This window comes from Pelophylax lessonae (genome assembly GCF_965119305.1).
Source record: "Pelophylax lessonae genome assembly, contig: HAP1_SCAFFOLD_347, whole genome shotgun sequence".
Taxonomy (NCBI): domain Eukaryota; kingdom Metazoa; phylum Chordata; class Amphibia; order Anura; family Ranidae; genus Pelophylax; species Pelophylax lessonae.
The window spans coordinates 26554-52968 of NW_028119997.1; the positions used below are offsets into that span (position 1 = coordinate 26554).

Consider the following 26415-nt stretch of genomic DNA (forward strand, 5'->3'; position numbering starts at 1 on the left):
TGTCTTGGCACACACATGGCGGTAATGTCTTGGCACACACATGGCGGTAATGTCTCGGCACACACATGGCGGTAATGTCTCAGCACACACATGGTGGTAACGTCTTGGCACACACATGGCGGTAATGTCTCGGCAGACAAATGGCGGTAATGTCTCGGCACACACATGGCGGTAATGTCTCGGCACACACATGGCGGTAATGTCTCGGCACACACATGGCGGTAATGTCTCGGCACACACATGGCGGTAATGTCTTGGCACACACATGGTGGTAATGTCTCGGCACACACATGGCGGTAATGTCTCGGCACACGCATGGCGGTAATGTCTCGGCACACGCATGGCGGTAATGTCTCGGCACACACATGGCGGTAATGTCTCGGCACACACATGGTGGTAATGTCTCGGCGCACACATGGCGGTAATGTCTCGGCACACACATGGCGGTAATGTCTCGGCACACACATGGCGGTAATGTCTCGGCACACACATGGCGGTAATGTCTCAGCACACACATGGTGGTAACGTCTTGGCACACACATGGCGGTAATGTCTCGGCAGACAAATGGCGGTAATGTCTCGGCACACACATGGCGGTAATGTCTCGGCACACACATGGTGGTAACGTCTTGGCACACACATGGCGGTAATGTCTCGGCACACACATGGTGGTAACGTCTTGGCACACACATGGCGGTAATGTCTTGGCACACACATGGCGGTAATGTCTTGGCACACACATGGCGGTAATGTCTCGGCACACACATGGTGGTAATGTCTCGGCACACGCATGGCGGTAATGTCTTGGCACACACATGGTGGTAACGTCTTGGCACACACATGGCGGTAATGTCTCGGCAGACAAATGGCGGTAATGTCTCGGCACACACATGGCGGTAATGTCTCGGCACACACATGGTGGTAACGTCTTGGCACACACATGGCGGTAATGTCTCAGCACACACATGGTGGTAACGTCTTGGCACACACATGGCGGTAATGTCTCGGCAGACAAATGGCGGTAATGTCTCGGCACACACATGGCGGTAATGTCTCGGCACACACATGGTGGTAACGTCTTGGCACACACATGGCGGTAATGTCTTGGCACACACATGGCGGTAATGTCTCGGCACACACATGGCGGTAATGTCTCGGCACACGCATGGCGGTAATGTCTTGGCACACACATGGCGGTAATGTCTCAGCACACACATGGCGGTAATGTCTCGGCACACACATGGCGGTAATGTCTCGGCACACACATGTCGGTAATGTCTTGGCACACACATGGCGGTAATGTCTCGGCACACACATGGCAGTAATGTCACGGCACACACATGGTGGTAACGTCTTGGCACACACATGGTGGTAACGTCTTGGCACACACATGGTGGTAATGTCTTGGCACACACATGGCGGTAATGTCTCGGCACACACATGGCGGTAATGTCTTGGCACACACATGGTGGTAATGTCTTGGCACACACATGGCGGTAATGTCTCGGCACACACATGGCGGTAATGTCTCGGCACACACATGGTGGTAATGTCTTGGCACACACATGGCGGTAATGTCTCGGCACACACATGGTGGTAATGTCTCGGCACACACATGGCGGTAATGTCTTGGCACACACATGGCGGTAATGTCTCGGCACACACATGGTGGTAATGTCTTGGCACACACATGGCGGTAATGTCTCGGCACACACATGGCGGTAATGTCTCGGCACACACATGGCGGTAATGTCTCGGCACACACATGGCGGTAATGTCTCGGCACACACATGGTGGTAATGTCTTGGCACACACATGGCGGTAATGTCTCGGCACACACATGGTGGTAATGTCTCGGCACACACATGGCGGTAATGTCTTGGCACACACATGGCGGTAATGTCTTGGCACACACATGGTGGTAATGTCTTGACACACACATGGCGGTAATGTCTCGGCACACACATGGTGGTAATGTCTCGGCACACACATGGCGGTAATGTCTCGGCACACACATGGTGGTAATGTCTTGGCACACACATGGCGGTAATGTCTCGGCACACACATGGTGGTAATGTCTTGGCACACACATGGCGGTAATGTCTCGGCACACACATGGTGGTAATGTCTCGGCACACACATGGCGGTAATGTCTCGGCACACACATGGTGGTAATGTCTTGGCACACACATGGCGGTAATGTCTCGGCACACACATGGTGGTAATGTCTCGGCACACACATGGCGGTAATGTCTCGGCACACACATGGCGGTAATGTCTCGGCACACACATGGCGGTAATGTCTCGGCACACACATGGCGGTAATATCTCGGCACACACATGGCGGTAATGTCTTGGCACACACATGGTGGTAATGTCTCGGCACACGCATGGCGGTAATGTCTTGGCACACACATGGCGGTAATGTCTCGGCACACACATGGCGGTAATGTCTTGGCACACACATGGCGGTAATGTCTTGGCACACACATGGTGGTAATGTCTCGGCACACACATGGTGGTAATGTCTTGGCACACACATGGCGGTAACGTCTTGGCACACACATGGTGGTAATGTCTTGGCACACACATGGCGGTAATGTCTTGGCACACACATGGTGGTAATGTCTTGGCACACACATGGCGGTAATGTCTCGGCACACACATGGCGGTAATGTCTTGGCACACACATGGTGGTAACGTCTTGGCACACACATGGCAGTAATGTCTCGGCACACACATGGCGGTAATGTCTTGGCACACACATGGCGGTAATGTCTTGGCACACACATGGCGGTAATGTCTCGGCACACACATGGTGGTAATGTCTTGGCACACACATGGCGGTAATGTCTCGGCACACACATGGCGGTAATGTCTCGGCACACACATGGCGGTAATGTCTCGGCACACACATGGCGGTAATGTCTCGGCACACACATGGTGGTAATGTCTCGGCACACACATGGCGGTAATATCTCGGCACACACATGGCGGTAATGTCTTGGCACACACATGGCGGTAATGTCTCGGCACACACATGGCGGTAATGTCTCGGCACACACATGGTGGTAATGTCTCGGCACACACATGGTGGTAATGTCTCGGCACACACATGGCGGTAATGTCTCGGCACACACATGGCGGTAATGTCTCGGCACACACATGGTGGTAATGTCATACCTGTTTGATGGGGGGCGTCCTGTCTCGTCTTTCTCCCTCAGATTCTACCTGATCTGCTGGCTGCTCCGGGCCTGGAAGGAATCTGTAACATCTGACAGAAGACACTCTATGAACATTCCATGTATCTGGATTATAATAATCATCACACTATCACAATAATTTATTTTCATACATCACGAGACACAGAGCCATAAATCATAACATATGGGTTATATAGCCACCTATAGGTGAAGGACACTGACAACCAATCAGAAAGGATGCCCCCCTATATAACCCCTCCCACACAGGAAGTACCTCCATTTTTTCGCCAGTGTCTAAAGGTGATGGTCACAGTGAAGAGTCTCTCCACATTTCTCTGCAAAGAAGAAAGAAGATATGCTACATATCCCGATCGAAGATCACTGAATCTAAGGGGTTAACTATCGGATCCATCTAAAACAGTCAATGGACTAAAAAGATGGAACCCGAGCCTCGGGAAGCAGATACAAGGTTTTGCTTATAACGCTGTCCTTTTTAGGCGCTGGACCCTGGGATCCGGAACCTTGGAATACCAAACCCCAAAGGTGCTCCGTGCAGGGTGCTCTACAGGTCCAAGGCCGTGGCCCCTCTTATATAGGGGACCCAGTCCTTAAAGGTCTCCAAGACAACGCTCGCCATGATGGGTGAAGATTGGATTCCTGTTTCAAACAGAATCCTGCAGCAGGACTGGTGAGTCCAATATAAAATATTTCCACATACAGCAAACCTTAAGGTAAAAATTGCAAATTGTAAATATTTTATGCACTGTTCCCTTTAAAAAGATACCAGAGACCGAGTGCCATGTGAGTCTCTGCATGAGATTATGGATGGTAAGCCGAGGCAAAATACATCTTATTAAGCATTATTTCTGTGCTTGTTTTTCTGACACATTGTTTTCACCCTGTGCTGATTACCTGAGAGGAATCAGCTGTGACAAACCAATGTGTGCATGAGACTGTGGATGATAAAGTACGCAAAATACATCTTGATGAAAGCTCTGGCTATTCCTTAGGGATTAATTGTGCCATTTATATCACCCTGGGCTGATCACCTGAAAGTTATCAGCTGTGACAAACAAAATTCAGCCTAAGCTGCTCTCACCCCATGTAGTTGCTGTTTTCGCCTTGACGTATAAGCGCCGCATGTTCGTCTCCTCCCTTGATAGCGTGTCTGTGGTGAAGGCCCATGTCCGTGTGTGAGAATCTTCGCCTTTAACCACTTAAGCCCCGGAAGATTTTACCCCCTTCCTGACCAGGCCCTATTTTGCGATTCGGCACTGCGTGACTTTAATGGACAATTGCGCAGCCGTGCGACGCCGTACCCAAACAAATTTGACTTCCTTTTTTTCCCACAAACAGAGCTTTCTTTTGGTGGTATTTGATCACCTCTGCGATTTTTATTTTTTGCGCTATAAACAAAAAAAAAAGCGAAAATTTAGAAAAAATAACAATATTTTTCACATTTTTTTATATGAAATTCCCCAAAAAAAATGTAAAAATCAAAATTTTTTAACATTTTTGGCCAATTTGTTTTCTGCTACATATTTTTTGTAAAAAAAAATCACAATAAGCGTATTTTGATTGGTTTGCGCAAAAGTTATTGCGTTTACTAACTACGGGAAAGATTTATGTTATTTTTTTTTTTTTTTAACGCGTAATGGCGGCGATCTGCGATTTTTTTGCAGGACTGCGACATTGCGGCGGACAGATCGGACCCCTAACTGACATTTTTTACACTTTTGGGGGTACCAGTGACATTACTGCAGTAATCAGTGCTATAAATATGCACTGTTACTGTAAAAATGACACTGGCAGGGAAGGGGTTAACTTTATTGGAGAAGGAGGGGTTAAGTGTATCCCTAGGGGCGTGCTTCTAACTGTTATGGGATGTGGCTTGTTGTGTAACTACAGAGACATACGATCCTACATAGCAGGACCGAGTGATCTCTGCACTTACACCAGGGAGAATGACAGGCGGCTTTGTTTACATCATCCGCCTGCCTTTCTCCCTCTGTACCGGACGATCGCGAGTGCCCGGCGGACATCGGGTCCGCCGGTCACACACGCGGGGAAGTTAGGGAGCGAGCGGGGGCGGGAGCGCTCTTCCAGCGGCGCGCGCTCGCCCCCTAGAGCCTCACAGGCTAGCGACGTAGATCTACATCACTTTGCCTGTGAGGGGCTGACCGCCGCAGTAAATAGTCGTGCGGCAGTCGGCAAGCGGTTAAATACAGGTGTATGCCACATGGGGGCGTGTTTGAACACAATTGGCTTGCATGTGGATGCCCCATAGCACACCACACATGTGCAGTACAGCATAAATGGGCATGATTTATAAGGAACGGTTTCCAATGCGCCAGCCTCTGTCAGAGGCTGAGGGGCACACAGAGCAGCAGCTGGGTTACGTGAGTCCCTGTGGGTGTATGTTACTGGTATAAACTGGTCCTGTATCTTGGGATAATCAGTGCTGTGTGTGATAACCTGTATAAGCTTGGCACAAGCCTTGGATACACTAAAATTAGTGCCTCAAGTTTGTCTTGCTATAAAGCAATGCCTGCCCCAAAGAGGACTGGGGGGGGGGGGCACTGTGATGCCACCGTCAGGCCTTGAAGGTCCCCACCATGCTTCCTCTGTGTTTACTCCCCCTGAAGAGTCAGAGGCGACTAGCCAATCTGAGCCGTTACGGTTATCAGGCATAGTAGATACCCCAGGTGGTATCCTCTGCCGCAACCTACGTCACTAAGGACAATTTGGCATCGGCATTAGCCAACCTTGAGGGTAAGATTGCTGAGATGATTGCAGCATCACTAAGAGGGAAGAAATGTGATAGATCCCCTTCACCTGAGCCACCCCCTGAATTCAGTTCAGGATTGGGCAGAGGATGCGGAAGAAGTAGCTGGTGATGACCCTATAGAAGGTCAAGCTGAGGGTTCCACTTCTGGGGAGTCAGAGGAGTCTCTGTCAGCCTCTCAAACCCAGAGATTGTTGGTTCAGTCTCTTACTGAAATGGTTCGGTCTGGACACAAATTTCCTCCCTTAGAGACGGCTGAAGTCTCCTTTTACTCTCTAGGCTCCTTGCGCACTCCTCATAGAAGAAATACTTACCTTGAAAATGTCTTGTTCAGTGCTGCCATCTCAGGTGTGGGCAGCTGAAGCCAGAGTGTCCTCTTCGGTGACGTCGGAGTCCCAGAATGCCCTGAACCGGCCCTGCTTGTCACTTCCGGTGCAGGCGCGGCATCCCTGCACAGTGGCATGCCCAGAAGCTGTTTAGCAGGGAATGCCGCGCCTGCACCGGAAGTGACGAGTGGGCTGGTGTAGGCACATTGATTCCTGGGAGCGATGACGTTCATCTCCCAGGAGTCAATGCAAGCAGGAAGAGACGGCGTGGGCCTTCGACTGCAGAGGAAAGAAGTGGAAGGAAGGTGAGTATATTTTCTTCAAAAACAGGGTAAGTAAAGCCAAAAAAATATCGAGATTATCCAATTCTTTTTGAGGTTACTTAGAGCAAGCGGATGTCAAATTTTCGTTTTGAGGCTGGAACTCCACTTTAACCCCTTTACCACCGGAGGATTTGGCTGTCTTACGTCCAGGCCACTTTTTGCGATTCGGCACTGTGCGACTTTAACTGACAATTGCGCGGTCGTGCGACGCCGTACCCAAATTAAATTTAAGTCCTTTTTTTCCCACAAACAGAGCTTTCTTTTGGTGGTATTTCATCACCTCTGCGATTTTTACTTTTTGCGCTATAAACAAAAAAAGAGCGACAATTCTGAAAAAATAACAATATTTCTCACATTTTTTTATATGAAATTCCCCCCAAAAAAATGTAAAAATCTAAACTTTTTTACATTTTTGGCCAATTTGTTCCCTGCTACCTATGTTTGGTAAAAAAAATCGCAATAAGCGTATTTTGATTGGTTTGCGCAAAAGTTATCGCGTTTACTAACTAAGGGAAAGATTTCTGTCATTTTTGGTGTTTTTTTTTTTTTAACGCGTAATGGCGGCGATCTGCGATTTTTTTGCGGGACTGCGACATTGCGGCGGACAGATCGGACCCCTGACTGACATTTTTGACACTTTTTGCTATACATATGCACTGTTACTGTAAAAATGACACTGGCAGGGAAGTATAGCTCTAGTGAGCAGCGGCAAAGTGGTTAACCACTTGCCGACTGCCTAACGCCGATCTACGTCGGCGGTCAGCCCCTCACAGGCAAAGTGACTTAGGTCTACGTCACTAGCCTGTGAGGGTCTAGGTAGTGAGCGCACGCCGCCGGAGGCGCGCTCCCGCGCGGTCACGGACCTCCCCGCGCGTGTGACCGGCGGACCCGATGTCCTCCGGTCACTCTGCGATCGTCGGGGGAGAGGGAGAAAGTCAGGCGGCTTGTGTAAACAAACTGCCTGTCATTCTCCCCTGTGTATGCAGGATGATCATACGGTTCTACTATGTAGAACCGTTGATCACTCTTCATACATCTGAAGCCACAGCCAATCACAGTAGAAAGCACGCCCCTAGGGACACACATAGCCCCGCCCTTTCAAAAAAAGTTAACCCCTTCACTGCCATTGTAATTTTTACAGTAACAGTGCATATATATAGCACTGATTACTGTAGAAATGTCACTGGTAACCCCAAAAGTGTCAAAAATGTCAGTCAAGGGTCCGATCTGTCCGCCGCAATGTCGCAGTCCCGCAAAAAAAAATCGCAGATCGCCGCCATTACACGTTAAAAAAAAAACAACAAAAATGACAAAAATCTTTCCCGTAGTTAGTAAACACAATAACTTTTGCGCAAACCAATCAAAATACGCTTTTTGCGATTTTTTTTACCAAACATAGGTAGCATAAAACAAATTGGCCGAAAATGTTAAAAAATTTTGATTTTTACATTTTTTTGGGGGGAATTTCATATAAAAAAAAGTGAAAAATATTGTTATTTTTGCAAAATTTACGCTATTTTTTTGTTTATAGCGCGTGATCAAAAAATTGCACAGGTGATCAAATACCACCAAAAGAAAGCTCTGTTTGTGGGAAAAAAAGGACGTCAAATTCGTTTAGGTACAGCGTCGCACGACCGCGCAATTGTCCGTTAAAGTCACGCAGTGCCGAATCGCAAAATACCCCCTGGTCAGGAAGGGGGTAAAATCTTCCGGGGCTTAAGTGGTTAAAGATCTGGTCTACGGAATTACCATGTAAAAAGTTACTGGCTGGCTTCCCTTTCCAGGGAGAACGCCTTTTTGGTGATGATCTCAGGAAGGAGGGGGGGGGGGGGAGTACGTCGCTACCTGTGAAAAGAAAGCACAAGCGACCTCCTTTTAGGATCCCCAGCACTCATACTACCAGTGCTTCTAAATCCAGATGGTGGCAACTGCCTCAACCATCTGGATGTGGAACCAAGCCTTCAGGGCAGGGTCCTCTAAGCCTAAAGTGTGAAGGGGCGCCTGCACTCTCTTGGGTGGGGGGAAGGCTGCTGCAGTTCTCAAAGGTTTGACTGGAATCGATCCAAGACAACTGGGTTATCTACCAGTGGCGGCCTGTGCATAGGGGCGCCAGGGCGCCGCCCCCCCTAAAAAAAAGGAAAAAAAATTACAAAAAGAACAATAAAATTAAAAAAATAAAAAGGAAAAATCGCATTTGCCGGCCTATGTGGTGGCTATGGGGGGGGGGGGGGTTTACGACCCAGAAGAGGCGCCGATTGGCTGCCTTCTGGGGGCGTAACCTGGGCGCAGGTCATAGCGCTAGGACACCCCCACTTTCGTGATATCCTGGCTGTGATTGGTCCAGTCTCCAGCCTGGACCAATCATCATCCAGGACATCCGATTGCTGACCCCGCTGACGTCGCAATGGGGGCGGTGCCGGTGCGTGCGTCAGTCACGCACCGTCACCGCCGACCTCCTTCCCGCCACCCGGACCGATTGGAAGACCAGAAGACTGAGGAGGACGAGACGAGCAGCGCCGTGGACGGTTCCCGGAATCCCGCCGCCATCAGAAGAAGAGGACTCGAGGAGAGGAGCAGCACCGTGGACGTCTCGCAGGCAGCCCAGGAGGAGAGCAGGTAAGTGATTGAAGCCGACCTGTGACCTCACCTGTACCATGCCTATACCATCACCTGTACCATGCCGCCTATACCATCACCTGTACCATGCCGCCTATACCATCACCTGTACCATGCCGCCTATACCATCACCTGTACCATGCCGCCTATACCATCACCTGTACCATGCCGCCTATACCATCACCTGTACCATGCCGCCTATACCATCACCTGTGCCATGCCGCCAATACCATCACCTGTACCATGGCACCTATACCATAACCTGTACCATGCCGCCTATACCATCACCTGTACCATGCCGCCTATACCATCACCTGTACCATGGCACCTATACCATAACCTGTACCATGCCGCCTATACCATCACCTGTACCATGCCGCCTATACCATCACCTGTACCATGGCACCTATACCATAACCTGTACCATGCCGCCTATACCATCACCTGTGCCATGCTGCCTATACCATCACCTGTGCCATGCCGCCTATACCATCACCTGTGCCATGGCACCTATACCATCACCTGTGCCATGCCGCCTATACCATCACCTGTGCCATGGCACCTATACCATCACCTGTGCCATGCCTATACCATCACCTGTACCATCACCTGTGCCATGCCTATACCATCACCTGTACCATGCCGCCTATACCATCACCTGTACCATGGCACCTATACCATCACCTGTACCATGCCGCCTATACCATCACCTGTGCCATGCCGCCTATACCATCACCTGTACCATGCCGCCTATACCATCACCTGTGCCATGCCGCCTATACCATCACCTGTGCCATGCCGCCTATACCATCACCTGTGCCATGGCACCTATACCATCACCTGTACCATGGCACCTATACCATAACCTGTACCATGCCGCCTATACCATCACCTGTGCCATGCCGCCTATACCATCACCTGTACCATGCCGCCTATACCATCACCTGTGCCATGCCGCCTATACCATCACCTGTGCCATGCCGCCTATACCATCACCTGTGCCATGGCACCTATACCATCACCTGTACCATGGCACCTATACCATAACCTGTACCATGCCGCCTATACCATCACCTGTACCATGCCGCCTATACCATCACCTGTGCCATGCCGCCTATACCATCATGTGTGCCATGCCTGTACCATCACCTGTGCAATGCCTATACCATCACCTGTGCCATGCCTATACCATCACCTGTGCCATGCCTATACCATCACCTGTGCCATGCCTATACCATCACCTGTGCCATGCCTGTGCCATGCCTATACCATCACCTGTGCCATGCCTATACCATCACCTGTGCCATGCCTATACCATCACATGTGCCATGCCTGTACCATCACCTGTGCCATGCCTAAACCATCACCTGTACCATGCCGCCTATACCATCACCTGTACCATGGCACCTATACCATCACCTGTACCATGCCGCCTATACCATCACCTGTGCCATGCCGCCGATACCATCACCTGTGCCATGCCGCCTATACCATCACCTGTGCCATGCCTGTACCATGCCTATACCATCACCTGTGCCATGCCTGTGCCATGCCTATACCATCACCTGTGCCATGCCTATACCATCACCTGTGCCATGCCTGTGCCATGCCTATACCATCACCTGTGCCATGCCTGTACCATCACCTGTGCCATGCCTGTACCATCACCTGTGCCATGACCTGTGCCATGCCCTTACCATGACCTGTGCCATGACCTGTGCCATGCCTGTACCATCACCTGTGCCATGACCTGTGCCATGCCCTTACCATGACCTGTGCCATGACCTGTGCCATGCCTGTACCATCACCTGTGCCATGACCTGTGCCATGCCCTTACCATCACCTGTGCCATGCCTATGCCATCACCTGTGCCATGCCTGTACCATGACCTCAAAGTCACGCAATTTATTTACTGCTTTTTTTGACGCGAAGCAATACCTATTACATTTTTCTTTTTGCGCCCCCCCAAAAATTTTGAGCACCAGCCACCACTGTTATCTACACCATTTTGCACTGGAATTTCAGGTTTTCCCGTATCCTTGGTTTATAGGTCAAGTATACCGACAGATCTCCTAAACAGGTCTCTCTTTCTGGCATTGGATCTCAAAACTCTAAACCAGTTTCTGAATGTTCGTACTTTTTGTATGGAATCCATTCGTTCAGTCATAGCCTCCCTACAGAGAGAGAAAATTCTAGCATCCATAGACATGAAGGATGGATATCCTCACATTCTATATTCCAGGCTCAGCAAAGGTTTCTACGCTTTGCAATAGAAAACATCATTTTCAGTTTGTGGCCCTGCCCTTCGGGTTTAGCCACACCTCCAAGAGTGTTCACAAAGATCCTAGCTCCAGTATTGGCTGTTCTAAGGTCTCGGGGGATATCTGGAAGATCTATTACTAATAAATAAATAGGCTTCGGATCTAAGCCGAAATGTCCCCCATACAGTGCAGTTCCTAGAACGTCTGGGTTGGATACTGAACTTGGCAGAGTCAGCATTACAGCCGGTCCAGCGTATGGAATATCGGGGATTCCTTGTGGACGCGGTACAGGCAAAGATATTCTTGCCAACAAGAAAGGTCACAGACCTGAAGGATCTGATTCGTTCTGTAGTAAGGCTGAGATATCCTTCTATATGCCTTTGTATGATGTTAGTGGGGAAGATGGTGTCCGCATTCGAGGCAATTCCCTATGCTCAATTCCATGCCAGACCCTTACAGAACATTCCGTCTACATGGGCCGGAAGGGTCCAGTCTCTGGACTGGTCCGTGTCTCTGGTACCAAGAGTACGTCAGAGTCTGAATTGGTGGCTCCTCCCACTCTTAACATATGCTTGACACATAACTCCTCCCACTCTTAGCATATGCTTGACACATAACTCCTCCCACTCTTAGCATATGCTTGACACATAACTCCTCCCACTCTTAGCATATGCTTGACACATAACTACTCCCACTATTAACATATGCTTGACACATAACTCCTCCCACTCTTAACATATGCTTGACACATAACTCCTCCCACTCTTAGCATATGCTTGACACTTAACTCCTCCCACTATTAACATATGCTTGACACATAACTCCTCCCACTCTTAGCATATGCTTGACACATAACTCCTCCCACTCTTAGCATATGCTTGACACATAACTCCTCCTACTCTTAGCATATGCTTGACACATAACTCCTCCCACTCTTAACATATGCTTGACACATAACTCCTCCCAAAATCCTAACATAGACACTAAGATCTCCGAATAGAAACACATATTTAGCAAGATGGATTCTCTGTCCTTGACAAAGACAAAAAGAAATAACCTTTCATAAGAACCTCATTACAATAAATACCGTATTTATCAGAGACGTTTACCATTTATACTCTAAATCTCTAACACCAGAAGGCCCAGGAAGGGGTTGGCAGCATCTAAATCTATGATTTCTCATTGGGTTCCCCAGGTTATTACCCAGCCGTACAGTTTAGTAGGAAAGGTTCCACCTTTTCCTGTGAAGGCACATTCTACCGGAGGAGTCGGTGCCTCTTGGGTACATCGCCATCAAGCCTCTATGGCTCAAATTTGCAAGGCCACAACCTGGTCATCAGTGCATACGTTCACTCGTTTCTATGGAGTGGATGTTGGGACCCAGGAGGAGTCTGCATTTGGCCGCAGTGTTCTGCAGGCGGCGGTGTAATCCTTTTTGTGGTCGGATGGCGGTATTTTTGGTGTCCCCTCAGATGCATTGCTTTGGGACGTCCCATATGTTATGATTTATAGCTCTGTGTCCCGCGATGTACGAAAAGAAAGATGGATTTTTATTTCATACTTACCTGTAAAATCCATTTCTTGAAGTACATCACGGGACACAGAGGCCCCTCCCCTCTTCTATGAAGCCCCTCCCCTCTTCTATGGGGTCCCTCCCCTCTTCTATGAAGCCCCTCCCCTCTTCTATGGGGTCTTTTATTGCTTGCTACAAAACTGAGGTACTTCCTGTGTGGGAGGGGTTATATAGGGGGGCATCCCTTCTTATTGGTTGCCAGTGTCCTTCCCCTGTAGGTGGCTATATAACCCATATGTTATGATTTATGGCTCTGTGTCCCGTGATGTACTTCAAGAAATTGATTTTACAGGTAAGTCTGTATTAAAAAATCCATCTATTACCATCAGATGGGACGATATATGGACACTGACCAACCCCCACCCGCACCACAGACCATACAATCTCCAGAGGAAGACTTTTCTACATGTTCACAGCTGTTACCATAAAAGGACCATTCCTGTAGGAAGCATCAATGCTCGAAGCTCTTTCTGTATGCAAAAAAACATCTCCCTGTCCAATGGTGATGGAACGATAATGAAGGCTCTGTAGTCCTGTGGTAGGGGGACAACTCTGATACTCCAGAGAAATCGTCCAATGGGGACACTAGTTCTGGTGACCTGGGGGGGATTTCGTCTCACTTCCTGTTTGGCTATGGGACAGGAAGTATAGAAAAATCTCCCCAATGGGACACAGCGAAAAAAAATCTGACAGAAGTTATAACCGTCTCTTACTCTATCCAAAATAAAAAAAGTTTTGCCTATATAGTTCTACCAGAACAACCAGATCGTTCTCCATCATTGACTCCCCTAGATCATTCTCCATCATTGACTCCCCTAGATCATTCTCCACCATTGACTCCCCTAGATCGTTCTCCATCATTGACTCCCCTAGATCGTTCTCCATCATTGACTCCCCTAGATCATTCTCCACCATTGACTCCCCTAGATCGTTCTCCATCATTGACTCCCCTAGATCGTTCTCCATCATTGACTCCCCTAGATCGTTCTCCATCATTGACTCCCTCAGATCGTTCTCCATCATTGACTCCCCTAGATCGTTCTCCATCATTGACTCCCTCAGATCGTTCTCCATCATTGACTCCCTCAGATCGTTCTCCATCATTGACTCCCCTAGATCGTTCTCCATCATTGACTCCCCTAGATCGTTCTCCATCATTGACTCCCTCAGATCGTTCTCCATCATTGACTCCCCTAGATCGTTCTCCATCATTGACTCCCCTAGATCGTTCTCCATCATTGACTCCCTCAGATCGTTTTCCATCATTGACTCCCCTAGATCTTTCTCCATCATTGACTCCCCTAGATCGTTCTCCATCATTGACTGCCCTAGATCGTTCTCCATCATTGACTCCCTCAGATCGTTCTCCATCATTGACTCCCCTAGATCGTTCTCCATCATTGACTCCCTTAGATCGTTCTCCATCATTGACTTCCTCAGATCGTTCTCCATCATTGACTCCCCTAGATCGTTCTCCATCATTGCCTCCTCTACATCGTTCTCCACCATTGACTCCCCTAGATCGTTCTCCATCATTGACTGCCCTAGATTGTTCTCCATCATTGACTCCCCTAGATCGTTCTCCATCATTGACTCCCTCAGATCGTTCTCCATCATTGACTCCCCTAGATCGTTCTCCATCATTGACTCCCCTAGATCGTTCTCCATCATTGACTCCCCTAGATCGTTCTCCATCATTGCCTCCCCTAGATCGTTCTCCACCATTGACTCCCCTAGATCGTTCTCCACCATTGACTCCCCTAGATCGTTCTCCATCATTGACTCCCTCGGTACCTTCTCCACCATTGACTCCCCTAGATCCTTCTTCATTAATGACTCCCCCATTTGTTCTCTGTAATGGAACCGCGACCCACACTGTGCTTGTGGACTTTCGTCAGTATACGGCTTCCTTCAGTCGTGAACATACTGGATTTTCCAGCCGCCCCCTCATACAAAGCTAGCCAACAACTTAGCTTGTTCTGGAACCTTCTCCATCATTGACTCCCCTAGATCGTTCTCCATCATTGACTCCCTCAGATCGTTCTCCATCATTGACTCCCCTAGATCGTTCTCCATCATTGACTCCCCTAGATCGTTCTCCACCATTGACTCCCCTAGATCGTTCTCCATCATTGACTGCCCTAGATCGTTCTCCATCATTGACTCCCTCTATACCTTCTCCACCATTGACTCCCCTAGATCCTTCTTCATTAATGACTCCCCCATTTGTTCTCTGTAATGGAACCGCGACCCACACTGTGCTTGTGGACTTTCGTCAGTATACGGCTTCCTTCAGTCGTGAACATACTGGATTTTCCAGCCGCCCCCGCATACAAAGCTAGCCAACAACTTAGCTTGTTCTGGAACCTTCTCCTTTATTGAACAGTCACACAGTTTATATACAGCATGGACCTCCCCCTCCTGATCAGATTAACCCATCAGGACAGGGATTGCCTGACTACATTATCATATGCAGATGAAATTGTAAACAGAAATAGAATTAACCTGAACTAATTATCTAGCCATCTGGACAGAAACAATCTGTGAGTTCATTAACAATTAACAATGGGACAGACAGGCTTAACAGAATCCACATCACACCTCAAAACACAGACAATAGGGAGAGCCTGTCTCTGACATTGAAGTACAATACACATTATCATAAGTGTAAACACAGAACCCATTGGAAGTTATCCAAACCATATTCTCAGTGTTCATTAAGTATCTGTCTTTCACTCCCAGTGACGGTGAGTACCATCACATTCTCCACCTAGATTGTAAGATTAATACGTCTCAGATCTAGTAGAACATCCATATGCTTTTTTATCATTGATTCCCCCAGTTGTTCTCACCATAGATTATATTATTAACAAGTCTATGAATAACGAGTCTATAATCTACCAGAACCCCCAAATCCGTCTCTACTTTTGACCCCCTCAGGTGTACACACCCTATAATGTATGATTGATAAGTCTTTGATCTACCAGAACACCTGTCCTTCTCTACCCATGACTCCCCAGATGTATTCCTTCTAGATTGTACGATTAACGAGTTCATAATCTACCAGAACCCCCAGATCCTTCTCTACTTCTGACCCGCTCAGTACACCCCCTAGATTGTAAGATTAACGAGTCCATAATCTACCAGAACCCCCAGATCCTTCTCTACTTCTGACCCGCTCAGATGTACACCCCCTAGATTGTAAGATTAACGAGTCCATAATCTACCAGAACCCCCAGATCCTTCTCTACTTCTGACCCGCTCAGATGTACACCCCCTAGATTGTAAGATTAACAAATCCATAATCTACCAGAATACCCTTCTCCATCGTTGACTCCCCCTAGATTGTAAAATGAACAAGTCTAATATAATATAATAATATATATATAATAAATCTATGATCTACCAGAGCCCCCCCCCCCCAACCACCACCACCCATACCTCCTAGAATCACTTTACGAACAATAAACCAATAAACCTCCTTTAGTTGCCTCGTCAGGGACTCTTACCGGTGTTGGATCCAGGTGAGAGTTTCAGAAGTTCTCTCCAGGTAGTTCTCTGGTACCAACCCCCAACTTCCCGTCCTGTGTGACACCGCCATGAGCCACCCCTGAGCAGAGTGCGGGAACTGAGAGGGGTCCACAAACACAAAATCTTCCTGTCTGAGCGTTAATTCATCCTCATTCATAGGACTGAATGGAAACGAAGCTCGGAGTGTCTGAAAGAGGAGGACACACAGGTATAAATACAGGACACATAGTACTGACAGATATATATAGGAGGTCATAGATTGATTAGGAGAGGATCTGCAGACATATATAACATATCCAGCCCCGGACACCTCACAGCTAATGACCAATTCAGGAAATAACAATCCTTACACCATTGCAACCCTGGCAGAAAGTCCGGGGATTACAGAGGCTCATCAATGCAGGACCTGGACCCTGCAGAGGACAACATTCAAATAGTATGGAAATTCATTGTCTCTGAATAAAAGTCATAACTCCTGGAAAAGGGGAACGAAACCTTCCATAACCTTCTTCTGTACCAGGAACTCCATAATGTGAGGAGGAGCAGAGAAGAGGGAACACAACCTCCCAGAATCCTCTTCTGTACCAGGAACTCCATAATGTGAGGAGGAGCAGAGAAGAGGGAACACAACCTCCCAGAATCCTCATCTGTACCAGGAACTCCATAATGTGAGGAGGAGTGGAGAAGAGGGAACACAACCTCCCAGAATCCTCATCTGTACCAGGAACTCCATAATGTGAGGAGGAGCAGAGAAGAGGGAACACAACCTCCCAGAACCCTCATCTGTACCAGGAACTCCATAATGTGAGGAGGAGCAGAGAAGAGGGAACACAACCTCCCAGAATCCTCATCTGTACCAGGAACTCCATAATGTGAGGAGGAGTGGAGAAGAGGGAACACAACCTCCCAGAATCCTCATCTGTACCAGGAACTCCATAATGTGAGGAGGAGCGGAGAAGAGGGAACACAACCTCCCAGAATCCTCATCTGTGCCAGGAACTCCATAATGTGAGGAGGAGCAGAGAAGAGGGAACACAACCTCCCAGAATCCTCATCTGTACCAGGAACTCCATAATGTGAGGAGGAGCAGAGAAGAGGGAGCACAACCTCCCAGAATCCTCATCTGTACCAGGAACTCCATAATGTGAGGAGGAGCAGAGAAGAGGGAACACAACCCCTGTTATGGACAATAGTGTTTGGCAGCTTACCTGTTCCTTCATATCTATATTAGAGGTCAGACTTCTCATCTGGTTCCTTTTTATCACCTCTCCTTCCTGTTCAGCCCCACCCAGGTCATCACAGGAAGTCTATATTAACCAGTGCACTGCAGGTCTGCTTGGCTGTTCAACAGTGTTTGTTTCCTGTTTCCTATCTGCCGTGTGCTTGTATCTACCTCTCTGTGTACCGGCTTTGGCTTGTCTCTGACTATTCCTGTTTGCCTGTTACCCTGACCTTTGGCCTGTCCCTTGGTTACCCTCGTCTGCCTGTTCCCCCGACCTCGGCTTACCCATCACCATTCTGTGTGTCCTGAGTGGCTGCTTCCCTTCTCTCCCTACAGAGTGTGACCTGGGGGACCCCAGGGGCCGTGACCTGGGCCCAGCTGCAGCCAAGTCCATCCTCACCACTAGAGGCTCTGGTGAACACCTGCTGGGTCTTAGACTCCGCGCCCTGGGGAATCTTGGGCTCACGTTCCGGTCCATCCGCAGCAGTCTGCTATTGGGTTCACTACCTTGCGCTGCGCCCCTGCCTCCAACAGGGTGCAGTTGTCATCTGGCCACAGGTGACCTGACAACCCCCCAGAATCCTTATCTGTCCCAGAAACTCCATAATGTAAGGAGGAGCAGAGAAGAGGGAACACAACCTCCCAGAATCCTCATCTGTCCCAGAAACTCCATAATGTGAGGAGGAGCAGAGAAGAGGGAGCACAACCTCCCAGAATCCTCATCTGTACCAGGAACTCCATAATGTAAGGAGGAGCAGAGAAGAGGGAACACAACCTCCCAGAATCCTCATCTCTGCCAGGAATTCCATAATGTGAGGAGGAGCAGAGAAGAGGGAACACAACCTCCCAGAATCCTCATCTGTACCAGGAGCTCCATAATCTGAGGAGGAGCAGAGAAGAGGGAACACAACCTCCCAGAATCCTCATCTCTGCCAGGAATTCCATAATGTGAGGAGGAGCGGAGAGGAGGGAACACAACCTCCCAGAATCCTCATCTGTACCAGGAGCTCCATAATGTGAGGAGGAGCAGAGAAGAGGGAACACAACCTCCCAGAATCCTCATCTGTGCCAGGAACTCCATAATGTGTGAGGAGGAGCAGAGAAGAGGGAACACAACCTCCCAGAATCCTCATCTGTGCCAGGAACTCCATAATGTGAGGAGGAGCAGAGAAGAGGGAACACAACCTCCCAGAATCCTCATCTGTACCAGGAACTCCATAATGTGAGGAGGAGCAGAGAAGAGGGAACACAACCTCCCAGAATCCTCATCTCTGCCAGGAACTCCATAATGTGAGGAGGAGCAGAGAAGAGGGAACACAACCTCCCAGAATCCTCATCTGTACCAGGAATTCCATAATGTGAGGAGGAGCAGAGAAGAGGGAACACAACCTCCCAGAATCCTTATCTGTGCCAGGAACTCCATAATGTGAGGAGGAGCAGAGAAGAGGGAACACAACCTCCCAGAACCCTCATCTGTACCAGAAACTCCATAATGTGAGGAGGAGCGGAGAGGAGGGAACACAACCTCCCAGAATCCTCATCTGTACCAGGAGCTCCATAATGTGAGGAGGAGCAGAGAAGAGGGAACACAACCTTCCAGAATCCTCATCTGTGCCAGGAACTCCATAATGTGAGGAGGAGCAGAGAAGAGGGAACACAACCTCCCAGAATCCTCTTCTGTACCAGAAACTCCATAATGTGAGGAGGAGCGGAGAGGAGGGAACACAACCTCCCAGAATCCTCATCTGTACCAGGAGCTCCATAATGTGAGGAGGAGCAGAGAAGAGGGAACACAACCTTCCAGAATCCTCATCTGTGCCAGGAACTCCATAATGTGTGAGGAGGAGGAGAGAAGAGGGAACACAACCTCCCAGAACCCTCATCTGTGCCAGGAATTCCATAATGTGAGGAGGAGCAGAGAAGAGGGAACACAACCTCCCAGAATCCTCATCTGAGCTAGGAACTCCATAATGTGAGGAGGAGCGGAGAAGAGGGAACACAACCTCCCAGAATCCTCATCTGTACCAGGAACTCCATAATGTGAGGAGGAGCGGAGAAGAGGAAACACAACCTCCCAGAATCCTCATCTGTACCAGGAACTCCATAATGTGAGGAGGAGCAGAGAAGAGGGAACACAACCTCACAGAATCCTCATCTGTACCAGGAACTCCATAATGTGAGGAGGAGCGGAGAAGAGGGAACACAACCTCACAGAATCCTCATCTGTACCAGGAACTCCATAATGTGAGGAGGAGCAGAGAAGAGGGAACACAACCTCCCAGAACCCTCATCTGTGCCAGGAATTCCATAATGTGAGGAGGAGCAGAGAAGAGGGAACACAACCTCCCAGAATCCTCATCTGAGCTAGGAAGTCCATAATGTAAGGAGGAGTGGAGAAGAGTGAACACAACCTCCCAGAACCCTCATCTGTACCAGGAGCTCCATAATGTGAGGAGGAGCAGAGAAGAGGGAACACAACCTCCCAGAATCCTCATCTGTACCAGGAACTCCATAATGTGAGGAGGAGCAGATAAGAGGGAACACAGCCTCCCAGAATCCTCATCTGTACCAGGAACTCCATAATGTGAGGAGGAGCAGAGAAGGGGGAACACAACCTCCCAGAATCCTCATCTGTACCAGGAACTCCATAATGTGAGGAGGAGCAGAGAAGAGGGAGCACAACCTCCCAGAATCCTCATCTGTACCAGGAACTCCATAATGTGAGGAGGAGTGGAGAAGAGGGAACACAACCTCCCAGAATCCTCATCTGTACCAGGAACTCCATAATGTGAGGAGGAGCGGAGAAGAGGGAACACAACCTCCCAGAATCCTCATCTGTACCAGGAACTCCATAATGTGAGGAGGAGTGGAGAAGAGGGAACACAACCTCCCAGAATCCTCATCTGTACTAGGAACTCCATAATGTAAGGAGGAGCGGAGAAGAGGGAACACAACCTCCCAGAATCCTCATCTGTACCAGGAACTCCATAATGTGAGGAGGAGCGGAGAAGAGGGAACACAACCTCCCAGAATCCTCATCTGTACCAGGAACTCCATAATGTGAGGAGGAGCGGAGAAGAGGGAACACAACCTCCCAGAATCCTCATCTGTACCAGGAACTCCATAATGTGAGGAGGAGCAGAGAAGAGGGAACACAACCTCCCAGAATCCTCATCTGTACCAGGAACTCCATAATGTGAGGAGGAGCAGAGAAGAGGGAGCACAACCTCCCAGAATCCTCATCTGTACCAGGAACTCCATAATGTGAGGAGGAGCAGAGAAGAGGGAACACAACCCCTGTTATGGACAATAGTGTTTGGCAGCTTACCTGTTCCTTCATATCTATATTAGAGGTCAGACTTCTCATCTGGTTCCTTTTTATCACCTCTCCTTCCTGTTCAGCCCCACCCAGGTCATCACAGGAAGTCTATATTAACCAGTGCACTGCAGGTCTGCTTGGCTGTTCAACAGTGTTTGTTTCCTGTTTCCTATCTGCCGTGTGCTTGTATCTACCTCTCTGTGTACCGGCTTTGGCTTGTCTCTGACTATTCCTGTTTGCCTGTTACCCTGACCTTTGGCCTGTCCCTTGGTTACCCTCGTCTGCCTGTTCCCCCGACCTCGGCTTACCCATCACCATTCTGTGTGTCCTGAGTGGCTGGTTCCCTTCTCTCCCTACAGAGTGTGACCTGGGGGACCCCAGGGGCCGTGACCTGGGCCCAGCTGCAGCCAAGTCCATCCTCACCACTAGAGGCTCTGGTGAACACCTGCTGGGTCTTAGACTCCGCGCCCTGGGGAATCTTGGGCTCACGTTCCGGTCCATCCGCAGCAGTCTGCTATTGGGTTCACTACCTTGCGCTGCGCCCCTGCCTCCAACAGGGTGCAGTTGTCATCTGGCCACAGGTGACCTGACAACCCCCCAGAATCCTTATCTGTCCCAGAAACTCCATAATGTAAGGAGGAGCAGAGAAGAGGGAACACAACCTCCCAGAATCCTCATCTGTCCCAGAAACTCCATAATGTGAGGAGGAGCAGAGAAGAGGGAGCACAACCTCCCAGAATCCTCATCTGTACCAGGAACTCCATAATGTAAGGAGGAGCAGAGAAGAGGGAAGACAACCTCCCAGAATCCTCATCTCTGCCAGGAATTCCATAATGTGAGGAGGAGCAGAGAAGAGGGAACACAACCTCCCAGAATCCTCATCTGTACCAGGAGCTCCATAATGTGAGGAGGAGCAGAGAAGAGGGAACACAACCTCCCAGAATCCTCATCTCTGCCAGGAATTCCATAATGTGAGGAGGAGCGGAGAGGAGGGAACACAACCTCCCAGAATCCTCATCTGTACCAGGAGCTCCATAATGTGAGGAGGAGCAGAGAAGAGGGAACACAACCTCCCAGAATCCTCATCTGTGCCAGGAACTCCATAATGTGAGGAGGAGCAGAGAAGTGGGAACACAACCTCCCAGAATCCTCATCTGTACCAGGAGCTCCATAATGTGAGGAGGAGCAGAGAAGAGGGAACACAACCTCCCAGAATCCTCATCTGTGCCAGGAACTCCATAATGTGTGAGGAGGAGCAGAGAAGAGGGAACACAACCTCCCAGAATCCTCATCTGTGCCAGGAACTCCATAATGTGAGGAGGAGCAGAGAAGAGGGAACACAACCTCCCAGAATCCTCATCTGTACCAGGAACTCCATAATGTGAGGAGGAGTGGAGAAGAGGGAACACAACCTCCCAGAATCCTCATCTCTGCCAGGAATTCCATAATGTGAGGAGGAGCAGAGAAGAGGGAACACAACCTCCCAGAACATTCATCTGTACCAGGAACTCCATAATGTGAGGAGGAGCAGAGAAGAGGGAACACAACCTCCCAGAACCCTCATCTGTACCAGAAACTCCATAATGTGAGGAGGAGCGGAGAGGAGGGAACACAACCTCCCAGAATCCTCATCTGTACCAGGAGCTCCATAATGTGAGGAGGAGCAGAGAAGAGGGAACACAACCTCCCAGAATCCTCATCTCTGCCAGGAACTCCATAATGTGAGGAGGAGCAGAGAAGAGGGAACACAACCTCCCAGAATCCTTATCTGTACCAGGAGCTCCATAATGTGAGGAGGAGCAGAGAAGAGGGAACACAACCTTCCAGAATCCTCATCTGTACCAGGAACTCCATAATGTGTGAGGAGGAGGAGAGAAGAGGGAACACAACCTCCCAGAATCCTCATCTTTACCAGGAACTCCATAATGTGTGAGGAGGAGGAGAGAAGAGGGAACACAACCTCCCAGAATCCTCATCTGTGCCAGGAATTCCATAATATGAGGAGGAGCGGAGAAGAGGGAACACAACCTCCCAGAACCCTCATCTGTACCAGGAACTCCATAATGTGAGGAGGAGCGGAGAAGAGGGAACACAACCTCCCAGAATCCTCATCTGTACCAGGAACTCCATAATGTGTGAGGAGGAGGAGAGAAGAGGGAACACAACCTCCCAGAATCCTCATCTGTGCCAGGAATTCCATAATGTGAGGAGGAGCAGAGAAGAGGGAACACAACCTCCCAGAATCCTCATCTGTGCCAGGAACTCCATAATGTGTGAGGAGGAGGAGAGAAGAGGGAACACAACCTCCCAGAATCCTCATCTGTACCAGGAACTCCATAATGTGTGAGGAGGAGGAGAGAAGAGGGAACACAACTTCCCAGAATCCTCATCTGAGCTAGGAAGTCCATAATGTAAGGAGTGGAGAAGAGTGAACGCAACCTCCCAGAATCCTCATCTGTACCAGGAACTCCATAATGTGAGGAGGAGCAGAGAAGAGGGAACACAACCTCCCAGAATCCTCATCTGTACCAGGAATTCCATAATGTGAGGAGGAGCAGAGAAGAGGGAACACAACCTCCCAGAATCCTCATCTGAGCTAGGAAGTCCATAATGTGAGGAGGAGTGGAGAAGAGGGAACACAACCTCCCAGAATCCTCCTCTGAGCTAGGAAGTCCATAATGTAATGAGGGGCGGAGAGGATGGAACACAACCTCCCAGAATCCTCATCTGTGCAGGAACTCCATAATGTGAGGAGGAGCAGAGAAGAGGGAGCACAACCCCCCAGAATCCTTATCTGTGCAGGAACTCCATAATGTGAGGAGGAGCGGAGAAGGGGGAACACAACCTCCCAGAATCCTCATCTGTACCAGGAACTCCATAATTTGAGGAGGAGCAGAGAAGAGGGAACACAACCTCCCAGAATCCTCATCTGTACCAGGAGCTCCATAATGTGAGGAGGAGCGGAGAAGAGGGAACACAACCTCCCAGAATCCTCATCTGTACCAGGAATTCCATAATGTGAGGAGGAGCGGAGAAGAGGAAACACAACCTCCAAGAATCCTCATCTGTATCAGGAACTCCATAATGTGAGGAGGAGCAGAGAAGAGGGAACACAACCTCCCAGAACCCTCATCTGTACCAGGAACTCCATAATGTGAGGAGGAGCAGAGAAGAGGGAACACAACCTCCCAGAATCCTCATCTGTAGCAGGAGCTCCATAATGTGAGGAGCAGAGAAGAGGGAACACAACCTCCCAGAATCCTCATCTGTACCAGAACTCCATAATGTGAGGAGGAGTGGAGAAGAGGGAACACAACCTCCCAGAATCCTCATCTGTACCAGGAACTCCATAATGTGAGGAGGAGCAGAGAAGAGGGAACACAACCTCCCAGAACCCTCATCTGTACCAGGAACTCCATAATGTGAGGAGGAGCAGAGAAGAGGGAACACAACCTCCCAGAATCCTCATCTGTACCAGGAACTCCATAATGTGAGGAGGAGTGGAGAAGAGGGAACACAACCTCCCAGAATCCTCATCTGTATCAGGAACTCCATAATTTGAGGAGGAGCAGAGAAGAGGGAACACAACCTCCCAGAATCCTCATCTGTACCAGGAGCTCCATAATGTGAGGAGGAGCAGAGAAGAGGGAACACAACCTCCCAGAATCCTCATCTGTACCAGGAACTCCATAATGTGAGGAGGAGCGGAGAAGAGGAAACACAACCTCCCAGAATCCTCATCTGTACCAGGAACTCCATAATGTGAGGAGGAGTGGAGAAGAGGAAACACAACCTCCCAGAATCCTCATCTGTACCAGGAACTCCATAATGTGAGGAGGAGCGGAGAAGAGGGAACACAACCTCCCAGAATCCTCATCTGTACCAGGAACTCCATAATGTGAGGAGGAGCAGAGAAGAGGGAACACAACCCCCCAGAATCCTCATCTGTACCAGGAACTCCATAATATGAGGAGGAGTGGAGAAGAGGAAACACAACCTCCCAGAATCCTCATCTGTACCAGGAACTCCATAATGTGAGGAGGAGCGGAGAAGAGGGAACACAACCCCCCCAGAATCCTCATCTGTACCAGGAACTCCATAATGTGAGGAGGAGTAGAGAAGAGGGAACACAACCTCCCAGAATCCTCATCTGTACCAGGAACTCCATAATGTGAGGAGGAGCGGAGAAGAGGGAACACAACCTCCCAGAATCCTCATCTGTGCAGGAACTCCATAATGTGAGGAGGAGCGGAGAAGAGGGAACACAACCTCCCAGAATCCTCATCTGTACTAGGAACTCCATAATGTGAGGAGGAGCGGAGAAGAGGGAACACAACCTCCCAGAATCCTCATCTGTGCAGGAACTCCATAATGTGAGGAGGAGCGGAGAAGAGGGAACACAACTTCCCAGAATCCTCATCTGTACCAGGAACTCCATAATGTGAGGAGGAGCGGAGAAGAGGGAACACAACCTCCCAGAATCCTCATCTGTGCAGGAACTCCATAATGTGAGGAGGAGCGGAGAAGAGGAAACACAACCTCCCAGAATCCTCATCTGTGCCAGGGACTCCATAATGTGAGGAGGAGCAGAGAAGAGGGAACACAACCTCCCAGAACATTCATCTGTACCAGGAACTCCATAATGTGAGGAGGAGTGGAGAAGAGGAAACACAACCTCCAAGAATCCTCATCTGTACCAGGAACTCCATAATGTGAGGAGGAGCAGAGAAGACGGAACACAACCTCCCAGAATCCTCATCTGTAGCAGGAGCTCCATAATGTGAGGAGCAGAGAAGAGGGAACACAACCTCCCAGAATCCTCATCTGTGCCAGGGACTCCATAATGTGAGGAGGAGCGGAGAAGAGGAAACACAACCTCCCAGAATCCTCATCTGTGCCAGGGACTCCATAATGTGAGGAGGAGCGGAGAAGAGGAAACACAACCTCCCAGAATCCTCATCTGTGCCAGGGACTCCATAATGTGAGGAGGAGCGGAGAAGAGGAAACACAACCTCCCAGAATCCTCATCTGTGCCAGGGACTCCATAATGTGAGGAGGAGCGGAGAAGAGGGAACACAACCCCCCAGAATCCTCCTCTGTGATAATGGGGGAGAAGCTTATGTAGCACTGCCCTCTTGAGGACTGCTGGATATTACACTCTCAGGTCCCCCTGGGTTACCGTTAGCAGCACCGGCATTCACAGATTAACCATTTACTTCTTTGGCTCAGTCAATGATCAATCCAGGGGTATGGAGT

General features: G+C 49.3%; 1 protein-coding gene across 1 annotated transcript in view; it reads right to left on the bottom strand.

The window, feature by feature from the left end:
• The window catches only part of LOC309543764 (ubiquitin-associated and SH3 domain-containing protein A-like), a gene marked incomplete at both ends in the record, with an annotated part of 57485 nt that overhangs the window by 10716 nt on the left and 20354 nt on the right, over nt 1–26415 (bottom strand). The window contains 2 exons of the mRNA XM_082276202.1: nt 3184–3274; nt 16597–16805. Of these exons, the coding sequence (XP_082132328.1) occupies nt 3184–3274; nt 16597–16805 (300 nt within the window). The remainder of the gene's footprint in view (nt 1–3183; nt 3275–16596; nt 16806–26415) is intronic.